This window comes from Gorilla gorilla, chromosome 10 (genome assembly GCF_029281585.2).
Source record: "Gorilla gorilla gorilla isolate KB3781 chromosome 10, NHGRI_mGorGor1-v2.1_pri, whole genome shotgun sequence".
NCBI lineage: Eukaryota > Metazoa > Chordata > Mammalia > Primates > Hominidae > Gorilla > Gorilla gorilla.
In genome coordinates, this window is record NC_073234.2 from 137,933,691 (window position 1) to 137,959,529 (window position 25,839).

A 25,839-nucleotide genomic window follows, 5' to 3' on the forward strand; every position below is an offset into this window, starting at 1 on the left:
GACTACAACTCCCCGAATGCAGCGGGGCCTATCGGGCTAGCGATTGCCCGGAGGACGGCATGCTGGGACGTGTGGTTTCTAAGCGACTGGTACTCATTGTCTGCATTGCATCCTGGGATTGGTGCTTTTTGAAATGTGAAGAAAGCTGGAGTAGGTCAGAATGCGCTAAAGCAATCTGGGGGCAGGGCGTGGTGGCTCACACCTGTAATACCAACTACTCGGGAGGCGGAGGCGGGAGGATCACGTGAGCCCGGGAGTTGGAGACCACCCTGGGCAACAGAGCGAGACCCAGACACTACAAAAAATATAAAAATTAGCTGGGCGATTGTAGTCCCAGGTACTCGGCAGGCTGAGGCGGGAGGGTTTGAGCCCAAGAGGTCGAGGCTGCGCTGAGCCCAGATGGCGCCACTGCACACCAGCCTGGGAGACAAAGCAAGACCCTGTCTCAAAAAGAAAAAGAAAAACAAAAACCAGTATGGGATGTTCCTGTTAGGCAACTAAGGGTGAAAAATCAGAGCACGACGCATAGCTTCTCACAGATTCTGGTGTGCGTGCCACACCAGAGAATAAGGAACTCCATAGCCTGAAAGGGAACTGAATAAAAATAAACATAAAAGAGAATAAGAAACTCCAGCTTTGCTACAGAGATGACTGTTGTAGATTAGTTTATTGAGCTTGCTTCGTTTTTAATGTAAGATTAGCTAGATTCAACTATTTTAGTCTGTTGAGGCTTTCTGTCATTCAATCACATTATTTACTTACACCTTCGATGGGCCAGGCACTTGTCTAGGACCTGAGTATGGTTACAAGAGTAACCACAATAGAGTAATTCCTCCTCTCACGAAGGCTGTAGTCCACAAAAAGCAACAAAAACCCCATAATTATAAATGTTCCTGTTCTTGGGTCGAGGTGGTTGTTGATGGATATTGATCACACAAAGAAATGTGGGCCGGGGGTGGTGGCTCACATCTGTAATCCCAGCACTCTGGGAGGCCAAGGCAGGTGGATCACGAGGTCAGAAATTCAAGACGAGCATGACCAACATGGAGAAACCCTGTCTCTACTAAAAATACAAAAATTAGCCAGGCGTAGTGGCACACGCCTGTAATCCCAGCTACTCAGGAGGTTGAGGCAGGAGAATCGCTTGAACCCGGGAGGCAGAGGTTGCAGTGAGCCGAAATCGTGCCACTGCACTCCAGCTTGGGCGACAGAGCAAGACTCTGTCTCAAAAAAAAAAAAAAAAAAAAAAAAAAAAAAGGTGAAAAACACAGGAAGTTATGAATATTTAACAAACACCCTAGTCTGTGGGAGTCAGTAAAGTGAGGAAGTGAGACTTTAAGGATGGGCAAAGTTGGGGGTGGGAGGATGGAAGAGTGTCTTAGGTGTACGAACCACCATGTTGAGTGAAAAGGCAGAGTGGAGCAAGATGAGGTTGGAACACTACTAGGTCAGTACTGAAAGGCCCTTAAGGAAGCCTCTTTCCATTTACAACATTGGGAAGTCATTTACACATTTTAACATTTTTTTTTCTTTTTGTGGACAACGGGATCTCCCTATATTGCCCAGATAGGTCTTGAACTTCTGAGCTAAAGCTATCCTCCTGCCTCTGCCTCCCTAAATACTGGGATTACAGGAATGACCCACTGTGCCTGGCCATTTAAATTTTTTTTTTTTGAAATTTTATTTTTTGAGACAGAGTCTCACTCTGTCACCCAGGCTGGAGTGCAGTGGCATGATCTCGGCTCACTGCAACCTCCACCTCCCAGGTTTACTTTCACTGAAAAATCTGCATGAGGCCCGGCATGGTGGCTCACGCCTGTAATCCCAGCACTTTGGGAGGCCCAGGCGGGCAGATCATGAGGTCAGGAGTTCAAGACCAGCCTGGCCAACATGGTGTAACCCGGGAGTTCAAGACCAGCCTAGCTGACATAGTGAAACCCCGTCTCTACCAAAAATACAAAAATTAGCCGGGCGTGGTGGCGGGTGCCTGTAATCCCAATTACTCAGGAGGCTGAGGCAGGAAAATTGCTTGAACCCAGGACACAAAGGTTGCAGTGAGCTAGGATCACGCAACTGCACTCCAGCCTGGGCAAAACAGTCTCTCACAAAAAAAAAAAAGAAAAAAAGAAAATTCTGCATGTAAGTGAACCCTAAAGTTCAAACCCATGTGTTCAAGGGACAACTGTAATTTCATCTTTTAATTATTTGCATTTGGCTACTCAAAAAAGAAATTGAAATAAAATACTTAGGCCAGGCACTGTGGCTTCACACCTGAATCCCAGGTAGCACTTTGGGAGGCTGAGATGACGCAGATCATTTGAGGCCAAGAGTGGGAGACCAGCCTGGCCAACAGCCTGAGAACCCCATCTCAGGTACGTTGTCATGGGCCTTTGGTGCCAGCTACTCAGGGGAGTGAGGTGGGAAGATCACCTGGACCAATATACATATACACACATATTTTATTGGACAGTGCTGCTCTAGATGAGCAAAGGACAGGCTGTATCACTCATCACATATGGTCAGCTCCTAAAATAACTGTAGACACACAGGAAGCTTTTGCGTCCACACTGCCTTACAAGGTCATGAACATTTTTAATAAGATTGATTTAAAAAGGCAGAGCTTAATTGAAAAATGTTGATGATCACGAAATGAAGGATCCATAGTGTCATTTCCTTAGAAGGCTTAGATTTGTCACTGAAACACGGTGAAAAGCCATTTTGCCATAGAATTACTGTGCTCTGGGAAAATGAAAAGTTTATTAAAGTACATTAAAAATCTTACAGTCTGGCTAGGTGAAGTGGATCACACCTGTAACCCCATCACTTTGGGAGCCCTGAGGTGGGAGGATTGCTTGAGGCCAGGAATTCAAGACCAACCTGGGCAACGTAAGAAGACCTTGTCTTTATAAAAAATTAAAAACAAGCTAGGTGTGTTGGTGAGCACCTGTGGTCCCAGGTACTCAAGAGGCTGAGGTGGGAGGACTGCTTGAGCCCGGGAGAGCCTGCTGCAATGCACTGCACTCCAGCCTAGGACAGAAAGCAAAAAAAAAACACCCCATTACTTGATTTTCATGTATTAAAAAAATACCTAATGAGCAAGTTGGCAAGACTTAATTCCAGCTTTTAAAATAAGGCTGTCAATCTTATTGCTGTAGTCTTCCCTGATTGTAATGTGCTCTCATTCTGTGATGTTTTCCAAAGGATTTTTCAAAGGAAAGCCAAACCTTATTACTTTGTTGTAACTAAAGTAAATTAACTTCAAGTTTTGCAGGGCCCCCCCACCCCTTGGCTCCAGATTTATGTTCAATCTAGTAACAAAACATTTTCTAGGCTGGCTGCAGTGGCTCACGCCTATAATCCCGGCACTTTGGGAGGCTGAGGAGGGTGGATCACCTGAGGTCAGGAGTTCAGGACCAGCCTGGCCAACATGGTAAAACCCCACCTCTACTAAAAATACAAAAATTAGCTGGGTGCGGTGGTACACCTGTAATCCCAGTTACTTGGGACGCGGAGGTGGGAGAATTGCTTGAACCTGGGAGGCAGAGGCTCTGGCAGTGAGCCGAGATTGTGCCACTGCACCCAGTTTAGGCAACAGAGCAAGATCCTGTCTCAAAAACAAAAAAATTTCTAATATTTTAATATTTTATAGTCTATGCTAGAGAAGACTTCAAAGGGATAATGAGCAAAAAACATACAAAGAACTTGTTATAAGGCACTTTATTAAAATAAAAGTGCTTACATCCCTTTAATGCATTAATCTATCTCCTGAATAACACATGTAATATTTGACAAATACTGAATACCAAGTCCGTCCCTTATAATAGGAAAACATACTATTTTAATAAGTTTTCTCCTTCCACCTTTTACATTTTTGCTCACCATGGTATTGACTGTAGTATAGTTAACTGGCCTTAATAAGGGTGGTGGTGGGGGGGGAATTTCTAGCTAGTGTTTTCTAACAGCAATTGCCAAATGCTACAGAAACTATAAACAAATTCAAAGAAACATCCCAGGTAACTTAAATTAACACCAGTTTTGAGAAAACCATTTTTATTATCATTACCACCCAGCTTATCTGTGCTGGATTATGTACCAAATGGCCAGATCTTCTAAAGAACATCTACATAACATTTCTTTCATGTTTCAAGAGATGAAAATAACTGTACAAGGTTAAGTACAAAAGTACACAAGACAGCGGACACGAAAAAATCCATGTATGAGATTTTATCCCCACCTGCAGCTTTTATTTATTTGAAAAGTAGAATTCATGAACTAAAAAATATTGTCCTTCTATAGTCCTGTCAAGTTTAATGGAAGTGGGTTTAACCTGATTACAACACTAACACCAGTATCACTGATCTGATATTTACAAAAATTTGTATTTTTCAATAAATTAAAGTCAATGCAACACCCATGCAAGCTAGAATGCTAGCTGTTTGGTGAACAAGGACGTGACATCAGAACAAGAAGTCTATAAGTCCCAAACTTTACAAGTGTGATCATTTTCAAACTGCATCCATTCCTCGCATTGAAGATGTGAAACCCAAACCCATTCCTCTTTGTGTGTGGGTTTGTGATCTTGCCATTTCATACTGAGCATCTAAATTTCGAAATACTTCTTCCTGCTGCTTCAGAGTCTTGTAACTTTCTTCATCAACTGAGCTACATCCAGCTTCATCTTCACTCTAAAAATCAGACATAAAACATTACAATGAATTCAGATGGAGATAAATATTCTCTCATTTGACACTATTTTTTATGTATTTGTTTTTTTTTTGAGATGGAGTCTTGCTCTGTTGTCCAGTCTGGAGTGCAGTGGTGCCATCTTGGCTCACTGCAACCTCTGCCTCCTGGGTTTAAGCAATTCTTATGCCTCAGCCTCCCAAATAGCTGGGATTAGAGGCACACGCCACCACGCCCAGCTAATTTTTGTATTTTCAGTAGAGACGGAGTTTCACCACATTGGTCAGGCTGGTCTCGAACTCCTGACCTCAGGGATACCCCCTGCCGCCCGCCCCCCAGCCTCCCAAAGTGTTGTTCACAGGTGTGAACTAGGCTGACACTATTATTAAATTATACTTTTGGCTGGGTGCAGTGTGGCTCACGCCTGTAATCCCAGCACTTTGGGAGGCTGAGACGGGTGGATCACCTGAGGTCAGGAGTTCGAGACTAGCCTGGCCAACATGGTGAAACCCCGTATATACTAAAAAAAAAAAAAAAAAAAAAAATTATACTTTTGGGGTATGTATTTGATCTCAATAACTTAATTTCCACTCATTATTGAACACCTCCAAAGTACAAGGCAATGTTCTTTCTAGGTCTGGAATATAGCAGGGTGTAACAAAAGTTAACTTCAGTTTAGTAGGTTGGAAAAAACATAATATGTAGAAGATGTCAGGGTATAAATGCCACAGAGGAAAGTAAAGTAGAAAATGGGGATGGAGGCTGGGCGCAGTGGCTCAGAACTGTGATCCAGGGCTTTGAGAGGCCGAGGTGGAAGGACTGCTTGAGCCTCGAAGTTTGAGGCTGCAGTGAGGTATGACTGCACCACTGTACTCCAGCCCAAGTGACAGAGCAAGCAGAGCAAGACCCCGTCTCTCTCTCTCTCAAAGTGTGTGTGTAGGGAGGACAGTGGGTAGGGGAGATAGGAATGTTTCAGAATGGGATTGCTTGTTATTTCACAAAAGGTGGTGGGAAAGAACTCAAAAACGCTGACACCTGAGCAAAGACCAGAACTAAGAAAATGAGGGAAGAACAGTGCAAGAGGGCTAATAGCTAATACAAAGATCCCCTGGCACATGTGAAACTCACCTTAATACCCATCAATTTCCTAAATTTGACATTTTGGTCCTTGTTTCCAAAATTCAATTTTTCCCATATTTCAGCAGATTGGGATTTGTCCTGTTAAGAAACACTGAACTTTAAAATATGTAAAATTTAAATATTTTTTAGGACATGAAATCTCTCAACAATGTCTAAATTAAAAAAAAAACAGCATGGATGGCATTCAATCGATGTAAGTTTAATTATTTCAAGACTTAAGAAACCACAAAGCAAAGAAATACAAGCAAGAGGTTGGGCGCTGTGCTTCACTCCTATAATCCCAGCACTTTGGAAGGCCGAGGGGGGCAAATCACCTGAGGTCAGGGGGTCGAGACTAGCCTGGATGACTAGGTGAAACCCTGTCTCTACTAAAAATACAAAAAACTAGCCTGGCATGGTGGTGGGCACCTGTAGACCCAGGAGGGTCTCAGGAGTCTGAGGCAGGAGAATTGCTTGAACCCGGGAGGCAGAGGTTGCAGTGAGCTGAGATCACGCCACTGCATTCCAGCCTGGGTGACAAGAGCAAGACCCTGTCTCAAAAATAGTAAAAATAAAATAAAAAAAAGGATTCTTTTCCTGTCATAGACTTTTTTTAACATGCAATTTTTGTGACTGCATATGTCATTTGCACTTAATGTCATTTGTCATTGCAAATAATGTCAAAAAAAAAAAAGTACCTCATAATCTATGAAAAATTCTAAACCAAGTAGCCTCTTTTCCTTACTACTTCTATGGTAATATTAGTTTTCTTTGAAAGCTTGACTTCAATCAATTATGTTTTATTTTAGTATTAATAACTGGTAAATAAGACTATCCTAGCTTATTTGTTTTTTGAGATGGTCTCACTCTGTCACCCAGCCTGAAGTGCAGTGGCGTGATTTTTTTTTTTTTTTTGAGATGGAGTTTCGCTGAAAACTCACTGCAACCTCCGCCTCCCAGGATCAAGTGATTCTCCTGTTTCAGCCTCCCAAGTAGCTGGGATTACAGGTGCCCACCACCATGCCTGGCTAAGTGGCATGATCTTGGCTCACTGTATGTAGGCTCTGCATCCCAGGCTCAAGCGATTCTCCTGCTTCAGCCTCCCAAGCACCTGGGATTACAGGTGTGTGCCACCACACCCAGCTGATTTTTATTTTCTTTTCAGTAGAGACAGGGTTTTGCCATGTTGGCCAGGCTGGTCTTGGACTCCTTATCTCAACTGATCCGCTCACTTGGCATCCCAAAGTGCTGGGATTAAAGGCATAAGCCACCCGCGTCTGGCCACCCCAGGTTCTTACAAAGTTAAGCCCAAAGTAGTATTTTTCAACCCAAATTTGTTTTTCTAAGCAATTACTAATTAGGAATAAACAACAGAAAAGCAGAATGAGAGAACTTACCCCTTCTTTCTTGCCCTGCCAAAGCATTTTCCTTTTTTTCTCTTGTTCAGCAAATTTCATTGGATTAACAGCGGCTGGGTTATAGTAGCTAGGAACAGCTATTCCTGTCTCTGCCAAAGCTTTAGCTTGCAGGGCTGCCATCTGAGCTGCCATGGCTATCTGAGGTGTTACTTGTGTTCCTGATGCCAACAGGGCAGCAACATTGAGAACAGAACCTCCAGTAGCTGCAGCTGCTTGAAGAGAATACAAAAATGGATTTTAAAATGATTTTAAAACATAAACCTCCTGATTTACATTAACAAACGATTTATAAAAAGCTATGAATGTGCAAAAAGGCAGGATTTTCACCAAATACAAGGAAATGACTGAGTATTAGCTCACAAGTTTTTAGCAAACATTTATTGTGTTCATCAACGGACATATTTCTACATAAACCCTTGATATATATATAAACCATTTATTGCCAGGCGCAGTGGCTCACGGCTGTAATCCCAGCACTTTGGGAGGCTGAGGTGGGCAGATCACCTGAGGTTGGGAGTTCGAGACCAGCCTGACCAACATGGAGAAACCCCGTCTCTACCAAAAATACAAAATTAGCCGGGCGTGGTGGTACATGCCCGTAATCTCAGCTACTCGGGAGGCTGAGGCAGGAGAATCACTTGAACCCAAAAGGCGAAGGTTGCAGTGAGTCGAGATCATGCCATTGCACTCCAGCCTGGGCAACAACAGCGAAACTCCGTATCAAAACAAAACAAAAACCCATTTATTAACTTTGAGGATAGAGAATTCTGCAAATAGTAAGAAAGTATGATTTCAGTGTAGATGAACTATAGTGTTTCTAACGTATAATTACAAAACAATAAAACCTTGTATTTTTTTAATTTATGAAATGTTCTCATGGACATTTCATTTGATGCTCACATCATATACTTGAAAAACAGTATGCAGCTAAGGCTGGGCGCAGTGGCTCACGTCTGTAATCCCAGCACTTTAGGAGGCCAAGACAGGCGGATCACAAGGTCAGGAGTTCGAGACCAGCCTGGCCAACATAGTGAAACCCCGTCTCAAATAAAAACTACAAAAAAATTAGCCGGGCGTGGTGGCAGGCGCCTATAATCCCAGGTACTCAGGAGGCTGAGGCAGGAGAATCACTTGAACCCGAGAGGTGAAGGTTGTTGTGAGTCAGGATTGTGCCACTGTACTCCAGCACCAGCGACAGTATGAGCCTCCGTCTCAAAAACAAAAAAACAAAACAAAAAAAAAAACAAACAAAAAAACAGCAACAGTATGCAGGTATTACGCTAAGTCCAAGTTCAATAAAGCCCTGGTATTTCCACTGTGATTGAGCAGTCCTCTGTAAACAAAGACACCTCTGATTACCTATTTTTGTCAGTCCAGAATATAACCTTAAAAAGTACTTAAATTACCAACATTACAGGAACCAGAGTTACCAAAGAGAGTAATGATGTAGTTAAAAAAAAAATGGCTATTTGTAAACTTTTGGAGTTTCAATTAAGTGCCACTGTTTACCAAAAATGTAAAAAACAACAACAAAAAACCATCTTCCAGATTAAATTTCACAGCAAATCAACAGTAAGCTCTTTGTGATAATTTTTTGTTTTTTGTTTTTTTCTTTTTCCTGAGACAGGGTCTCACTCTGTCACCCAGGCTAGAGTGCAATGGCGTGATCTTGGCTCACTGCAACCTCTACCTCCCGAGTTCAAGCCTCCTGAGTAGCTGGGACTATAGGCGCACGCAACCACGCCTGGCTAATTTTTGTATTTTTAGCAGAGATGGGGTTTCGCCATGTTGGCCAGGCTGGTCTTGAACTCCTGACCTCAGGTGATCCACCTGCCTTGGCCTCCCAAAGTGCTGGGATTACAGGAGTGAGTCACTGAGCCAGGCCTGATAATTTTTGAAATCTGCAATGTTTGTTATGCATAAAAACTTGATTTCTTGAAACAGAAATACATATTTCAGATCAGTTCACTTTCTTGCATAAACTGCATTTCCAAAATCGTAAAAGACATCTGGGGCTGGGCGTGGTGGCTCATGCCTGTAATCTCAGCACTTCGGGAGGCCAAGAAGGACGATCACCAGGTCAAGAGATCGACACCATCCTGGTTCAACACGGTGAAACCCCGTCTCTACTAAAAATACAAAAATGAGCCAGATGTGGTGGTGCACATCTGTAGTCCCAGCCACAGGGGAGGGTGAGGTGGAGAATCGCTTAAATCCAAGAGGCAGAGGTTGCAGTAAGCTGAGGTCACGCCACTGCACTCCAGCCTGGGCGATGGAGCGAGACTCCGTAACAACAACAACATCTGTCATGATGACTAGTGTTACATGAACAAACATACTCATTACTAATTTATCAACAAAAATTATCCACATGGACCACATCAGAAACAAGCTACAAAACACTTAAGTGAGAACACTAAAATAAACGTTTACAGTGTACTGATGGGAAGTAGGAATCATAGGTGATTTTCTTCCTATTATTTTCTATATTTTTCAATTTTTCTACAAAAAGCATGTCAAACTTAGGCTGGGTGCAGTGGCTCATGCCTGCAATCCCAGTACTTTGGGAGGCTGAGGCAGGAGGATTGCTTAAGCCCGAGATCAAGAATAGTCTGGGCAACATAGTGAAAGGTCCTCTCTACAAAAAGTAAGAAAAAAATTAGCCATGCATGGTGATGTGGGCCTGCAGTCCCAGCTACTCGGTAGGCTGAGGTGGGAGGATCACTTGAGCCTGGGAGTTTGAGGCTACCATGCGCTATTGCTGGAGCCACTGCACTCCAGTCAGAATGACAGAGCAAATCCCTGTCTGAAAAACAAAAAAGCTTGAAAGAGCTCAAATCGAGATGACTAAAAAAGAATTAAAAAAATTACCCGCAGCTATTTCTTGTTGTTTTTGTTTTTCAACCATTTCCTTTTCTCGCTGTTCTTGTAATTTCTTTGCCCTTTCCAACCTGCAAAATTAATTTCAATAAATTTAAAATAACACAATATAAAACCATTATGTATATATCTCTCTATATGTGCATGTACAGAGACAAGCCAACTTCCATAAAATTTTAAATTTTTAGCATCCCTCCACCACTGATAGCCGTATGTGAAGAAAAAGCAATCATTCTTAAGATGATATAAGCTACATTTGAAGAATACCACAACAGTGGTTTTAAACATTTTTGAATTGACTAGTCAGAAATGGGCATAGTTTTTATATGCAGTTCCAATTAACAAGTGAAAAAAATTACGTCTTGCAAGTAACATATTGAAAGCTGAGTAAATTTTAGAGCATGGTTAAGTAGTAAATAACTTAAATTTATAGAATTATCTAAATGTTTCTTGAGGGAGAAAAAGCCAGCCAATCAAGACATTCGGATAATTTTTTATATTGTACAGACCTTAGTAAAGTCTTCAATTTAATAAAAATCAAAAAGCCAAAACTAAAAGGTCAAGCAAACCTTGCCATTCTCTGTAATCTAATAAAATGGGAGGAAAACTTCTCTCAATTAGGAAATTACTTCTAGCAGTTGAACAAATTTATCATTTACAAAGGAACTGGTAACATGAAACACAAATTCATCCCAAGACAAAAATGAATTTTTTTTTGAGACAAGAGTCTCACTCTGTTGCCCAGGCTGGAGTGCAATGGCACGACCTTGGCTCACTGCAACCTCCGCCTCCTGGGTTCAAGCGATTCTCCTGCCTCAGCCTCCTGTGTAGACGGGATTACAGGTACACACCACCATGCCCAGCTAATATTTGTATTTTTAGTAGAGATGGGGTTTCACCAGTGTTGGTCAGCCTGGTCTCAAACTCCTGACCTTCTGATCCGCCTGCCTTGGCCTCCCAAAGTGCTAGCATTACAGGCTTGAGCCACCGTGCCCAGCCCAAAAATGAATGCTTGTTCTCTCTACTCACTCTATTGAATGAGTAGTGTGCATACATTAAATTCACTAATGAGTATGCACACTAAACAAGCTATATGTTAAGTTTACCCTTCCTATATAGCAAATAACAAGTAACATTATCTTCACAATGAATTCCTGAAAGAGGAACTCTTTTCTTCATAAGGATTCCCTGATTTATCAATCAAGCCAAATGCCACTAACGCCCTCTGTAATGTGGTATAAAGGGGACAGGACTGACAAAACTTGTTTTGGGGCACTATGGGTAATATAATGCAGGGGTAGTAAATTGGATTTGCTTTAAGAATTGTTAAGTCGGCCTGGCGCCACGCCTCTCGCCTGTAATTCCAACACTATGGGAGGCTGAGGTGGGTGGATCACCTGAGGTCAGGAGTTAAGAGTCCAGCTTGGTTATTAACATGGTGAAATCCCGCATCTACTAAAAATACAAAAAATTAGCAGGGCGTGGTGGTGGGCGCCTGTAATCTCAGCTACTTGGGGTGCTGAGGCAGGAGAATCGCTTGAACCCAGGAGGCAGGGGTTGCAGTAAGCTGAGATCACACCACTGCACTCCAGCTAGCAACAAGACTCCATCTCAAAAAAAAAAAAACAAAACAAAACAAAAGAGGAAAAGGAAAAAAAAAATTGTTGAAATTTACATAAAAGAAATTTAACAAACTATAATTTTATTCCCTTTTATGAAGCACATATGCATGGAAGGCATACCATAGACTTGACTTTGTCCTTGAGAATAAAAGTTTGTAAATTAGCAGTAACAATAAAATGTAGGTCGCAGGCTTGGCAAGGTGGGAAGACTGCTTGAGGCCAGCAGTTCGAGACCAGCTTGGCCAACATGGCAAAACCCGTCTCTACTAAAAAGAAAACAAAAATTAGCTGGGTGTGGTGATGTGCATCAGTAACCCCAGCTTCTTGGGAGGCTCAGGCACGAGAATTGCCTGAACCCAGAAGGCAGAGGTTGCAGTGAGCCAAGATCACGCTCCTGCACTCCAGCCTGGGCAACAGAGCAAGACTCCGTCCCAAAAATAAATAAATAAATAAACAAAATAAAATAAAAATAAAAAATAAAAAAAGTAGGTCACAGATCTGAAATCTATTTCCTAAACAGTTTTAAATCTTGACCTTTAAGACCAAAAAAGAAACCAATATAAAAGGTCTATACATGGTAGTTTCTTATTAAGAAAAAAATTCTCCAGATTTCAAGGTAGTAAATAATCTCATATTCTGAAATTAAAGGACTACATTTAAAACTTTATCTGAAAGATCACCAAGTAATCTATATATCAATGACATTTTGGATGCTATTAACGGCTTCACTTTTAAAAAAATCCAAAAACGCAAACAGAATAGACTTATGGCATTCAAGTAAATAACTTAAGAGCTTAAAAAATATGTCAGAGTTAATGAAATTACAATCTAGTATATACTAAATCCAATTTTATAGTAAATTATTTCCATACTAGTTTCAGAAAGAAGATATGTGTGACTACAACTGGTTGCATTAAAATGGCCATTGAAGATTTGGAATTAATACCATTCACTAAGGTGAATGGAAAGAAGGGGTGAGCTCACACTTTTGCTGCTGTTCAGCTGCAGTTTCTGTCAGGCTGGGTTCCCAGGGAAGCACATCAGGTTACACTGTGTTACCAGCCTGGGCAACATAGGGAGACCCCGTCTTCTCTACAAAAAATACAAAAATTAGCCAGGCATGCCTGTGGTCCCAACTACTTGAGAGGCTGAGGTGGGAGGATTGCTTGGGCCCAGGAGTTCAAGGATGCAGTGAGCCGTCATCATGTGCCACTGCACTCCAGCCTGGGTGGGACCCTGTCTCAAAAAACAAAACACCTTAATTTTGTAACGAGAGAAAAAAAAATCAAAACCTAAAAAGTCTATTTTTCAAAATATGGGAAATGCTGCAAACAAGTGCTTGGATTTTATTTTACTTTTTGCCTCTCTATGAGGCAGTTCTTTGAATAGTTTTGCAGATTTCAATATATAGTCGTGCTGTGTGTGGTTTCACCATTACTCATCTTTGAAACAGCAGAAAATTTATTTGTGTGTGTGTGTGTGTTTTTTTTTTTGAGACTGAGTCTCGCTCTATTGCCCAGGCTGGAGTGCAGTGGCGCGATCTTGGCTTACTGCAACCTCTGCCTCATGGGTTCAAGCGATTCTCGTGCCTCAGCCTCCAGAGTAGCTGGGATTACAGGCGCCTGCCACCACGCCCAGCTAATTTTTGTATTTTCAGTAGAGATGGGGTTTCACCATGTTGGCCAGGCTGGTCTCCCAACTCCTGACCTCAAGTGATCCGCCCGCCTCGGCCTCCCAAAATGCTGGGATTACAGGTGTGACCCATTGCACCCGGCCGAAACAGCAGAAAATTAAAAAAAAAAAAAAAATGTTCTCCCATAGTTACCAGGAATAAAACTTACAAGATCAAATAAATTAGCTTATAATGTATTATCTGTTAATTGCCATCTTCAAAATAATATTGACAAAATTTTACTTACTGTTTCAGGTATTTTGTCTATTTGAGGGAGAAAAACAAAAAGTAAAGGAAAAGTCATCTTAGATGAGAAAATAATAGTTCTTGAACCAGATTTAAGACTCAAAAAAAGTTTCAAATGCAAACTGAAAATATTTGGGAGTCTAAATTTGAGAAAAATGAAATCAGTTAAATCATGAAGGAAAAAACAGAAATTGTAGACATCTCAATCTTATAGTTGTGCAAATGTTTAAGATGAGAATCAAACTATTTACATAGTTCTAGATCACAAATATGCCACCATATTACTAAAGTATGTGAATCATTCTCTTACTGAAAGAATTCATCTTATCCACACAATTGGGCATTTATTTAAAGGTGAACTGGAACAAATGAATTAAGAAATATACACACCTTCTAGCTAAAGCTTCCTGTGCATCCATTGCTGTGTTTCTGCCTCTGAAGGGAGGTGGGCTTGGAGTCCGGCTTAAACTTCTGCTAAATCTTCTCGGCTTTTCAATTCTCTTCTTTCTATCTCTGTAGTAAATCGTATTTCATATGTCAAATTATGGCCAAGTCATAACTATTTTGTTAATAAGAAATCAATTAGACAGTTCAACAAAAATCCCAACGATACAAAAACATTTACAGTTTGAGATGCAAAAGATTTAAAACATCAGTGTTACAGCTGAACTCATTGGAAATAACATTTGTTTCCAACTCCCTCATCCCTTTTTAAGAGACAGGGTCTCACCATGTTGCCCAGGCTGGCCTCCAGTGATCCTCCTGCCTTAGCCTCCAGAGTACACAGGTCTACAAGCATGCCCCACCGCATCTGGCTGTTTCCAATCTTTTGCATAGTATATCCAATGTTGCAAAAGCTAGCCTTATACATTAGTCATTTTGTGCTCATGTAGGTCAGTATGTATACCACAGGAATCATTCCCACATATTTTCATCTACAGTGAATTTGTAGATGTTTTTCAAAAGTAAAAAGTTATTAACCACTGAAAATTAGGTCTGGCTGGGTGCTGTGGCTCATGCCTGTAATCCCAGAACTTTGGGAAGCTCAGGCGGACAGATGACCTGAGGTCAGGAGTTCCGAGACCAGCCTGGCCAACATGGTGAAACCCCATCTCTACAAAAACACAAAATTTAGCCGTGCGTGATGATGCTGGGTGCCTGTAATCCCAGCTACTCGGGAGGCTGAGGCAGGAAAATCGCTTGAACCCAGGAGGCAGAGGTTGCAGTGAGCCAAGATTGTGCCATCGCACTCCAGCCTGGGCGACAGAGTAAGACTCTGTCTCAAAACAAACAAAAAAACAAGATGTCAGTGACCAAAAAAGCACTTAAAAAAAAATTTCTTAATTGGTAAGGTTCAAAGTAGTAAACTACTATAAACTAGAACCACTGAGTAAAAATTCATATTGATTTAAAGATCAAGTGATAAATCATAAAAACCAAGTTACTGTATTAAGTACAGGTCCCTTTTTAAATGTATGTTTCAACCTTTCATACACTGACCTAAGTTGCAATCAATTTACAAAAGTTAGTATACTACTGTCGTATGTAAACGAGCAGAGAATAACGCATTCATTGAAGAATATTTATAATTAGTTTTCCTCCTGTGCTCTTTATTGTACACTTCCTATCTCAACAAAGCCTCCTCCCACCAATCAAGATAAATCTAAATTGTGTTCATTTACCAACAAAATCTGAGGTAGTTTGTACAATACAGTGGGTTAAGCACATGCATGGAATCTGCATTTAGATATATCTGAAACCTGGTCCTGGCTCTGGCACTTAATCATGATACTGTTTTGGAATTCTGGGGCAAATTTCTTAAACGTCTTTAAGCACGACACACTTACCTTTCAACATGGTTCTTCTGAGAACTAGATGAGCTAGTAACATGCGAAGAGTTCTAGCATACAGCATATGGTAAGTATGCAAAAGGAGATTTTAGTTATTTGTGATAATAAAATTAATACAACAAATCCAGTGTTGAACACAACTGAATTTGTTTTTTTACGACAGGATTCACTCCTGTCACCCAGACTGGAGTGCAACAGCATGATCTTGGCTCACTGCAACCTCTGTCTTCTGGGCTCAAGTGATTATCCCACCTCAGCCTCCCAAGTAGCTGGGATCATAGGTGTGGGTCATCACCCCAGGCTAATTTTCATATCTTTTGTAGACATGGGGTTTCACCATATTGCCCAGGCTGGTCTTGAACTCCTGGGCTCAAAAAATCTGCTCGCCTCGTTGTGATTACAGGTGTAAACCACGACACCTAGCCAACGACTGCATTTTAATAGGCCTATTCATACCTGCACTTCGCAAGAGATTTATCAATCACGAGAATACTTGTGAATGCTATTCAAGTGGTTAGGTGTGTTCTTCATACGTTAGGTAATGACTAAAATAATTTTACCATAATCTATAAATAGAATTGTGACTCACAATTTTAATACTCTCTTACTGAGGAAGATAAACAGACTCTCTGAGGGTCCTATTAAATTTTATTCAGGATGATGGTCACCTACCGACTCCTACTCCTTGTCCTACTCCTGCTTCTAGTCCTATGCCTGTGTCTTGATCTTGAGCGGGAACGAGACCTGATCCGCCGTTTTCTTTCCCTGCTTCTGGATCTCGATTTCTTCCTCTCTCTGCTTCTGGATCTCGATTTCTTCCGCTCCCTACTCCTGGATCGAGACTTCTTCCGCTCCCTGCTTCTACTACGATGGCGTCTGAAATTAAAGCGCATAAATTTGTAATTACTTAAAAGTTGTGTTGTTTCATTTATACACGAGTTAGTTACCTGTAGTAATGCAAGACAAGCAAGTAACTGCACTATATTACAGAAATAAGCGAGATTTTCAAAGGAAATACTAACTGAAAATGAACCCTTCATTTTGTTTGATAATTTGTCCTAGAACATACTAAACCTATTAACATGTCAAAAGTGTTCAATGCATCCTACCCAAATTTAAGCTTCCGTTTAATACTCTTCCCACAGTAGTTACAAAGCTTAATACTTTAGTTTATCTACTGAAAATTTTTGAGTCTGATACCACACACAACCCACAGAATTCTCCAAAAAAAACCCCACCAAAAACCATTCACAAATTTGAGCTGTGATCCAGTTTCTCAAAAATCTTTTTATCTATACTCCAACATCAAAAAAAATCTAGATTGCAGTTTAGCAGCAAACACCTACATCACCATCGATGATGCAAAAGGACTGTTTATCGGCTTAAACCACACAGTTTAACAATATGATTTTTTCAGTGCCAGACAGATTAAGTGGTTAAAAATCTCAGCTGGGCAGAGTGACTCACTCCTGAAATCCCAGCACTTCAGGAGGCCAAGGCCATCACATTGCTTGAGCCCAGGAATTCGTGAATAGCCTGCACAACATGGCCAAAACCCGTCTCTACAAAAAAATACAAAGAGATTAGCTGGGTGTGGTGGCGCATGTCTGTGGTCTCAGCTGCTTGTGAGGCTGAGGTCAGATCACTTGAGCCCTGGAGGACAAGAGGCTGCAGTGTGCAGAGAGCACACCACTGCACTCTAGTTAGGGCAACAGAGAGACCATCTCAAAAAAGAAAATCTAGGCTGGGCGCGGTGGCTCACACCTGTAATCCCAGCACTTTGGGAGGCCGAGGTAGGTGGATCACCCGAGGTCAGGAGTTCGAGACCAGCCTGGCCAACATGGCGAAACCTCATCTCTACTAAAAATACAAAAACTAGCCAGGCATGGTAGCACATGCCTGCAATCCCAGCTACTTGGGAGGCTGAGAAAGGAGAATCACTTGAACCCAGGAGGCAGAGGTTGCAGTGAGCCGAGATCATGCCACTGCACTCCAGCCTGAGCAACACAGCAAGACTCCGTGTCAAAAAAAAAAAGGGAAAAGAAATCTAGGCACTTGAGATTTAGTCATCCCTTACACCCCATTCTTGGAAACCATTTTTGCATTATGAGAAAGCAAAGCCCAAAGGCAAAAAACAAACAAAACCACAAACCCAAACAAATGAACAAGAAAAACTCCCTAATTATGATTTTTTTGGGTGTTGCTGGGTCAATGAGAAACTTTATGTAACTTGTTAGAAGGTACTACATTATAATACAACATGACTTACCTTTCACGAGACCTAGATCTTGAGTGACTTCTGCCTCTTGATGACTTTCTTTCTTTGCGTTTGTGCCTGTCCTCACCATTTTCAGATGAATTTAGTCGCTCTCTTCCTTTATCAGAAGAATGTTCTTTGTCATTATGTTCCTCAGACTTATGTTTCTTAGAGGATTTATCTTTGGATTCATGTCTTCTTGCCTGTTTTAAGAAGAAGTTGGTTCTTTCAGGAAAATAGTGCAACAAAGAGAGTTAGTATGGGTATCAGTAGACAAAAATGTTGTGATGCAACATTAGTAACCTTAGGAGTGTGTGGCAAATAAAAAAAAGATCTAGTTTCACATCACCCAAATGTTGCAGATGTAATTACTATTTTTTTTTTACTATAAACACCCAAAATGTAGTTCCTCCCCAAAATATTTTCAATACAACAGAAACAATGAATTTTAAAGTTGAAATATTGAAAAGCCATTATGCCAGACAAAAGAGGAATCCCTTATGTTTATCTAAAAGAATACAGACCAGGTATATACATCAACTTCTAAATCCAGAGTACATAATGTTAAGTTTAAGTAAGTAATGGAGATAATGACACAAAAAGTGCACCAGAAACGCATTTCAATTAGGTAGCTAAATATAATTATTACTAAGTACTAATATTTTCTATAATTTCGAATTATTTTACACAGAGATGCAGTGTCCCTTTTACAGTTATACTGCCTGCTACATCCTCTAAAAGACAGCTCTTGATTTTCCTCCCAATGTCTAAACTGTGAAGCAATCACTTTTCATCTTGCAGTATCCCAATAGGCTTAGAGGAGTATTACACTTCATGTACCTAGGGTAGAAATGGCAACTGTATGTTTCAATTTTAAAGAAACCAAACTAGGTATAACAATCCACATGCCATCACACAATACATACTGCCCCCATACTTTAAAAAGACCAAGGCCTTCACATGTGCATTCAGAGACTCAGCTCAAATTAACTGCATGATCAAGTCTCATCCTACCAAATACCAAAGTAGAAGTGCTACATACTACAGTTCCCTACAGGAAGATCTGTCAAATTCATCTTGTAGTGAAAGTTTAAAATCCTAGACATCTCTGAATCACTAAATTTTAATTCTGGAAGGAAACTCAGATCCTCTAACTTAATCCCCTTATTTTATGTATAACTAAGATCTAAAGTTACAAAGCTATATGGGTGAGCTGAACCTTCCCCATGTCTTTCTGATGCCCAGGCTACCACTTTTCCACCGTAATAAGACACTACTGTCTCCCAAAAGGCCATAGCATGTTTCTTTCCACTCACGATTAATGTTTCTTAAAAATAAAACTTGGCCAATCATTTTGGAACATGCATGATGATATAGCTGAAAATGATCATAGTACATAATTTATTATTTGCAGAAAAATAAGAGACCTGGAGACACAATTAAATTTTAGTTTCATTGCCAGTTCTCTATAGGAGCTTAGAAAAGAAATTTTCCTTGGTTTTGCTATAACGAGGCAGACTGGAAAAGTCTTAAGTGGTTAAACTTCTAAAGGTTTTAAAGTTTATTTCAAACCAGTTTTTCAAACATAACATTACTATTAATTTAAAAAAAAAACATTAAAACCCTTAACTGATTTAAGATATATTTAAGGGAAATAGGAGTTTGAATGACTAATAGTTACCTTATCATGAAGTAGGCTTATTATTTTGCTATCTGAGTCTGCAGCGTCTTCAGTTCAGTCTCTTCGCGCATAAGCACGCTGAGTATGATTTATTATAGAAATGTTATCATGTGAGCTAAACAAAATAGTCATTTTCACAAAAACTCTCCTAAATTAAAAATTTAACAGAGCTTCCATTACGGGAAGAGGTGAAGTCCCTGCCCACTCTTGTTTTAGGAGTCCCTTACCCAGCCCCCACAAGACTCTTCTCCCTTTCTGGCTACTACTTCTACACTTCCTTATTGGCTCATTCTTTGTCTTCTCAGGTGGGTGAACAAATAACTCCTTTGCAATACAGCTGCTGCCTTTCTTTTTCCTCAAGTTTTGGTGTCACCGCCACCTTTTCAGCTGTCCCTCACTCAAACCTTTATTTCAAAATTCAATACTACTATTAGGGAAACTGAACTAGTTTGCAAAAGAAAAGAGAACTCCTGTTATCATTCATAAGGAAAAAGCAGCGCACAGATATCTAGGGTATTGCTATGTAAAGATGATTGCTGTTTAAAAATCCTGAGCAACTGTCAGGCACCAGGAGACTCGGGACCTCAGATTAATGGAAGCTCTGTGTGACAGGCCTAAAAAAACCAATCATATTTTCATATGAAATTTTTATTGTGAATATTTTCACAATATAATAAAATTAAAGTTTTGAAGGTACTTTTCACATAAACATCTTCTTCAAAAATGATGAATCAAAATCATGCTTATTTTATAACCCAATAAACCTTTTAAATTTCAAGTTTTGTACTTACCTTGACAATGTCTTATATTCATACAAATCTTTCTACCAGACACTTTATAAGTATTTTAAAGTACCTATTCACTACAAAGTGTTAATTACCTCTTTGCTTCTGCTCCGGCTCCTGTGTTTTCTTCCTTCATTATCTGTGAATACACACAAAAAATAATCACCATAAACAAAGTTGGAGAAACATTTCATCTTAAAAAACTCTTAATGCTGGAGAAAAATGACTCCCATTAGTCTTCTTCCAATGACTAATTTTTTCATGGCACGGGTGGGATTATTCTACATTAATACAACACACATGTGAAACAAATCAAGCAACCTGAGCAAACCAGGACATAAAGCAGCCTAGATACATCTTTTAAACGGTCATAGACTTTTAGTATTTTACATATATTCTGACCAGCCCATCTAGTTTCCTAGTCTATAGCAAATTCATAAGGGGGTTTAGTAGAGAGAGGTAAGCCATTAAGAAAAATAAAAACTAAAGAAAATAAACAGGTTGAATTATACTTGATATGTTCCAACATGGCGAAACCCTGTCTCTACTAAAAATACAAAAATTAGCTGGGCGTGGTGGCATATGCCTGTAATCCCAGCTACTCAGGAGGCTGAGGCAGAAGAACTGCCTGAACCCAGCAGGTGGAGGTTGCACTGGGCTGAGATTGTGTCAATTTTTGTATTTTTGCTCCCAGCTCAGGTGATCTGCCTGCCTTGGCCTCCCAAAGTGCTGGCATTACAGGCTTGAGCCACCATGCCCGGCCAACAAACTAAATGTATGTGTCTTCTTATACAACAGGTCTACATATCTTATACAAATGCTGATAGTTGTAACCACCTTTAAGAATTCATACCTGACTTTCGTTTTCTTTCTCTTGACCTTGATCGTGATCTTGAATAATGATGTTTTGAAGCTCTAGGAGAAACAGATACATCTGACTGCTCTTTTTTCTTATCTCTATCTGGTGATGTCTTTTCTGGGGCTAGTCCATCTCGTTCTGTATCACTAGCCTAAAAGTTTAAAAACAAATGATTAAAGTTCTTAATTACATTTTAAATGTTTTCAATTTCTTAAAAGAGGGACAAAGGGAGGGAAGATAGCCCCCCACAATCAATAAATCAGAATGCCTGCTTTCCAAGTAACTAAATGTGCTTTGTACACTAATAAGGCTGAATGGCTTGAAATGACGAACCTGATACTAAAGCAAGACCTACATATTTAGACTGATGTATCTTTAATTTTCTAACGATGATTTGTATAACTTTTAAAAGATGGGGTGGGGCGTGGGAGGAATAAGGGCTCCAAGTATTTCTAATAAGCATTCAAGCAGAGAAAATACAGTCCTTTTTAGATGTGTGAATGCATTTAGCTGACTTTACCAATACTTTTAAATTAGCATACATGTCAAACATCAAAAATGAGTTGTTAAAGCTTAAAGATACTCAAGACGATAAAATCTTAAAACAATGCCTTAAGAATACTATAAAATAATAAACAGAAAATTAACTTACCTAAGTGAGAACCTCATCTTAATGTCATTAACCCTCTTTAATGAAAACAGCCCCTTGGCACAGTGCTGCTGCAAAATATGGTCTGCCTCTCCTCACATGTGCTCTGGGCTATGAAAACATTAAGTTGTTTCTGCTTTAAAGCATTTTATAAGTAATTATTACAATATAAATTTTACAAGTTTCAACTAATGCAGAAGGTAGACAATGCTCGGCTATCTGACCAGAGAAGATAATATAAAAATAAAATAATTGATACACCTGGGGAATTGATTACTTAGGAAGGGTTGGCAAGCTATGGTCCTCATTCTGTTTCTGTATGGCCTTGAGCTAGGAATGGTTTTTTACGTTTTTTGAAAGTATTTTAGGCATATTTAATAAATAACTTCAGTAAACAGCACTGTAAAGACTGAACTGTTAAAACTAAAGGCACTTAAAACGCCAGTGTTGTGGCTCATGCCTGTAATCCTAGCACTTTGCGAGGTTGAGGCATGCGGATAACCTGAGGTCAGGAGTTTGAGACCAGCCTAGCCAACATGGTAAAATCCTGCTTCTACTAAAAACACAAAAATTAGCCAAGAGTGGTGGGGTGTGCCTGTAATCCCAGCTACTCAGGAGGTTGAGACAGGAGAATGGCTTGAACCCAGGAGGCAGACGTTGAAGTGAGCTAAGATTGCGCCACTGCCCCTCCAGCCTGGGAAAGAATGTGACAGAGACTGCACATGGCCCACAAAGCCAAAAATATTTACCATCTGGCCCTTTACAGAAACAGTTTATGGACTTTTCACTTAGAACATCAGACGGAATCTGGATTGAATAAATAGGGAATCGATAGTCTTCAGCAGGAGGAATCACATTAGAGAACTTCCTCCTTTAGGAAAGTTAGTCCAGAAAATGAATACCAAATATCAAGTACGATAAATGGGGGTATTGTATTTTAACAAATTTTAAACAAGTATCAAGTACAATAAATGGGGGTATTGTATTTTAACAAATTTTAAACAAGTATCAAGTACAATAAATGGGTGTATTGTACTTTAATAAATGAAGTTGTGAGAGGTCCAGTTACTTCAACAAGTATTTACTAAGGGTCAAAAATGTGCCAAAACCAATGCTAGACTTAGGGAATAAAATGATAAATTAAAAAAACAAAGGTTTTGCAGTTCAATTATGAGATGAAAGACATAAATTACGTGTTATTCCTCTAACAATGGCACAAAAAGAACAGTAAGAAATAAACTAACTACCAGGGAGGCTCTCATGCCAGCATATTGTATATGTACTTATTTCTCCAGTCTGGGTGACTTCTGGAACCATAAAATTTTTATGCTGAAAGGTTTTCATCCCTTAGAATAGAGTTCAACTTTCTCGTTTCACAGATGAGATCCAGCAACATTAGCTGACTTGCTTAAAATGATACTGCATCTCCATATCTTTACTGTGTTTACTACTAATAATGCTGTATCATTAAGGATGATTCTGATTTTTCACAATGAATTCTGGACACTATTTTTTTCATCGTTATCCTTGAGGACTATTTCAGACTCATTTATTACTTGCTGAGTGTTTGTACAGCTTACATTTGGTAAACAGAAGTGATCTCGAAAATTTTAAGCACCGCTATTACTTCTCTCAGTTGCACGACACTTGCCAGAGACAGAATTCCTTAACTAGTGGCAAATCCCATTTACTTTTGCAGAGAACAAGACTAGAATCGAAAACAACCTTCTCATGGAAAAGCTAGTGCTGAGCCTAGGCAGTTTTCAGGCAATGGTTTATCTAACTTTAACTTTATGCTCAACATCACAAAGCTGGGCAACAGAGAAACCTCCCTGTGACACAGGCTAACTTAAACTTACATCATCAACCATTTTCATCTGTAAAATATACTACAGAGCAACAACAAAAACCATCTTAACGCTAAACAGATAGGAATGATAGGTGGTCATTGAGGCCATGGAAAACTTTCATTTCCCTGAGGATATTTTATAGTAGCATAATACAGGTATCCAGGAAAAAAACCCACCAAAAACTGAATATTAAAATTGCTCTGAAATTTTCTAAGCTTTAATTTAGTACTAATCTATGTATATACATAAACGTTAACTGCAAAACAGCCTTCTATTCCAGCAGTGGCTCTACGAGGTAGCCACTTTGGTTTCTTATAATTCACATTTTGTTGCAAACTCTAATAACGGCTCGAAACATAGTAGACAAATCTTTTTCCACTGGGAAGGAGGTAAGCACCGGATTGAATACTAGGTCACTTCTCTAGGGGACTGTCTTTTTATTGAACAAGGCATGGCATAAGTAAATGTTTAAATTCACTTTTTAAAATACTAGAACCCGGCCGGGCGCGGTGGCTCACTCCTGTAATCCCAGCACTTTGGGAGGCCGAGGCGGGTGGATCATCTGAGGTCAGGAGTTCGAGACCAGCCTGGCCGACGTGGTGAAACCCCGTCTCTACCAAAAATACAAAAAAAATTAGCCGGGTGTGGTGGTGGGCGCCTGTACTCCCAGCTACTCGGGAGTCTGAGGCAGGAGAATTGCTTGAACCCGGGAGGCGGAGGTTGCAGTGAGCCAAGATCGCGCCATCGCACTCCAGCCTGGGCGACAAGAGCAAAACTCCGTCTCGAAAAAACACAAAAAACCCTGCAACCCAAGAAAGATAGTATTACTCTTTAAGTATACTGAGGCCCAAAACACTAAACAAAGGAAGACAGTAAAAGAAACGGGTTTAAACTCAATCACCTAATAATAGAGGGGTATGGGGGAAAAAGAAAATCATCTGCCTAATCCCCGGCATTCCAATCGTTAGGAAGAGCAAACTTTAAAATTATCACTATGTTTAAGAGTCATAATTATTATCGAAAATGATGTAATTTTTTAGTCAGTAAAAAGGAATGCAAAATATTTACATTTTCCTTTTAACGGAATAAAAATGAGGTAAGCACAAAATAATGTGGATCCGTCAGAATTGGGTATCTTATACACACGCAGGCTTATTGTTCAGAATAGATAATTTACGAACTGTAGCTCCTCTGGGGTCAACGAAGGGTTTAAATTTAAAGGAACAAGGTCTGTGACAAGACTTAACTGTAATGCTTCTCGGACTTCAAATTGATTACATCACGGGCCACTTCGGAAACCGCGCATCAGTCAGAATTGGTAGTTCCACAACCTTTTAAGTTGAATTTTCACTCCCTTTCAGCAATACCTTCCTAGCTCGTTAATACATAAGTTTTACACTGACGAACACTAATTGAAATTATGCAACTAGAAGCATCTCATTGAGCGTACAAAAAAAAAAAAAAACAGCTACAAGTCGCTCTCTTCTCCCACACTACCCCTTACAGACACTGCCTTTTCGACCCAATACTTTTCAGAGACCACTCCTGATCGTCTTTCTCTTCCCCAGCCCCTTTCTCCACCGCAAATCTCAGGCCCTAAAAAAAACTTAGAATAAATCACTAGCCAGGGTGAATAAGCGAAAACGGAGGAAGTTCAGTGAGGCGAAAGGAACGTACGGTTGGGGAAGAGAGGAGGAAAGTTCTGGAAAAAAAAAGGCACTCCCTGCGGCTCCCCACCCCCACCAACACCGCCTTACTTCCCCCTCCCTACAGCAGGCAGCCATGATGGCGGGCGCAGAAGAAGGCCGCGGCGCCATTTTGTCCACACACATACACACGAACAAGGTTCTGGGAGCCGTTCACCCACTGTTGGAACGTAGCAGAAAAATATCCCTGGCTTTAAACTCAGATTCGGTACCTACCGCCATAGTTCAGAGTCCCGGCCGCTAGAGCGGCGCCTCCACTTGTCGCTTTCAACAGTACCGGCCGCTCCGAAGCTTCGCCTCAGACTAAATCGCTCGCGCGAGAGACCCGGATGGCACAAAGGCGAGGAGGCCCGGCGCGTCGCACAGCTTGCTGGGAGAAAAAGGGGCGGTAACAAAAGTTTCTATAACAACGCAATTCGAGGCGGTGATTGGGTGTTCTTTCATAGGGGAGTGTAAGGACCGTGAAGAGGGCGGGGCCAAGAATACACCCCAGCAATGCGCAGTCGGGAGAACGGAATGGGCGGAACTCAGGGTGGGGCAACTTCCTATTTCGAGTCTAAAG

The 25,839-nt window shown here is 40.5% G+C and overlaps 1 protein-coding gene across 3 annotated transcripts; it reads right to left on the reverse strand.

Moving 5' to 3' along the window:
* Positions 1-3,702: 3,702 nt before the first annotated feature.
* On the reverse strand, positions 3,703-25,786 carry RSRC2 (arginine and serine rich coiled-coil 2). Of its 3 annotated transcripts, XM_019038689.4 has the most exons (12): positions 25,494-25,644; positions 21,725-21,832; positions 21,067-21,223; positions 20,309-20,352; positions 19,429-19,506; positions 17,760-17,972; positions 16,163-16,366; positions 14,031-14,153; positions 10,092-10,171; positions 7,200-7,432; positions 5,812-5,901; positions 3,703-4,685 (listed from the first exon to the last, which is right to left on the reverse strand). In XM_019038689.4, the coding sequence occupies exons 5-12, from the start codon at positions 19,434-19,436 to the stop codon at positions 4,506-4,508; spliced, it is 1,131 nt and encodes a 376-aa protein (XP_018894234.1). In that variant the 5' UTR covers positions 19,437-19,506; positions 20,309-20,352; positions 21,067-21,223; positions 21,725-21,832; positions 25,494-25,644; the 3' UTR covers positions 3,703-4,505. The 3 variants fall into 3 exon arrangements, with proteins under 3 accessions (XP_018894234.1, XP_018894232.1, XP_018894233.1); XM_019038687.3 differs by lacking the exons at positions 19,429-19,506; positions 21,725-21,832 and having other exon boundaries at positions 17,760-17,950; positions 25,494-25,786; XM_019038688.3 differs by lacking the exons at positions 19,429-19,506; positions 21,725-21,832 and having other exon boundaries at positions 7,200-7,429; positions 17,760-17,950; positions 25,494-25,649.
* Positions 25,787-25,839: the final 53 nt, after the last annotated feature.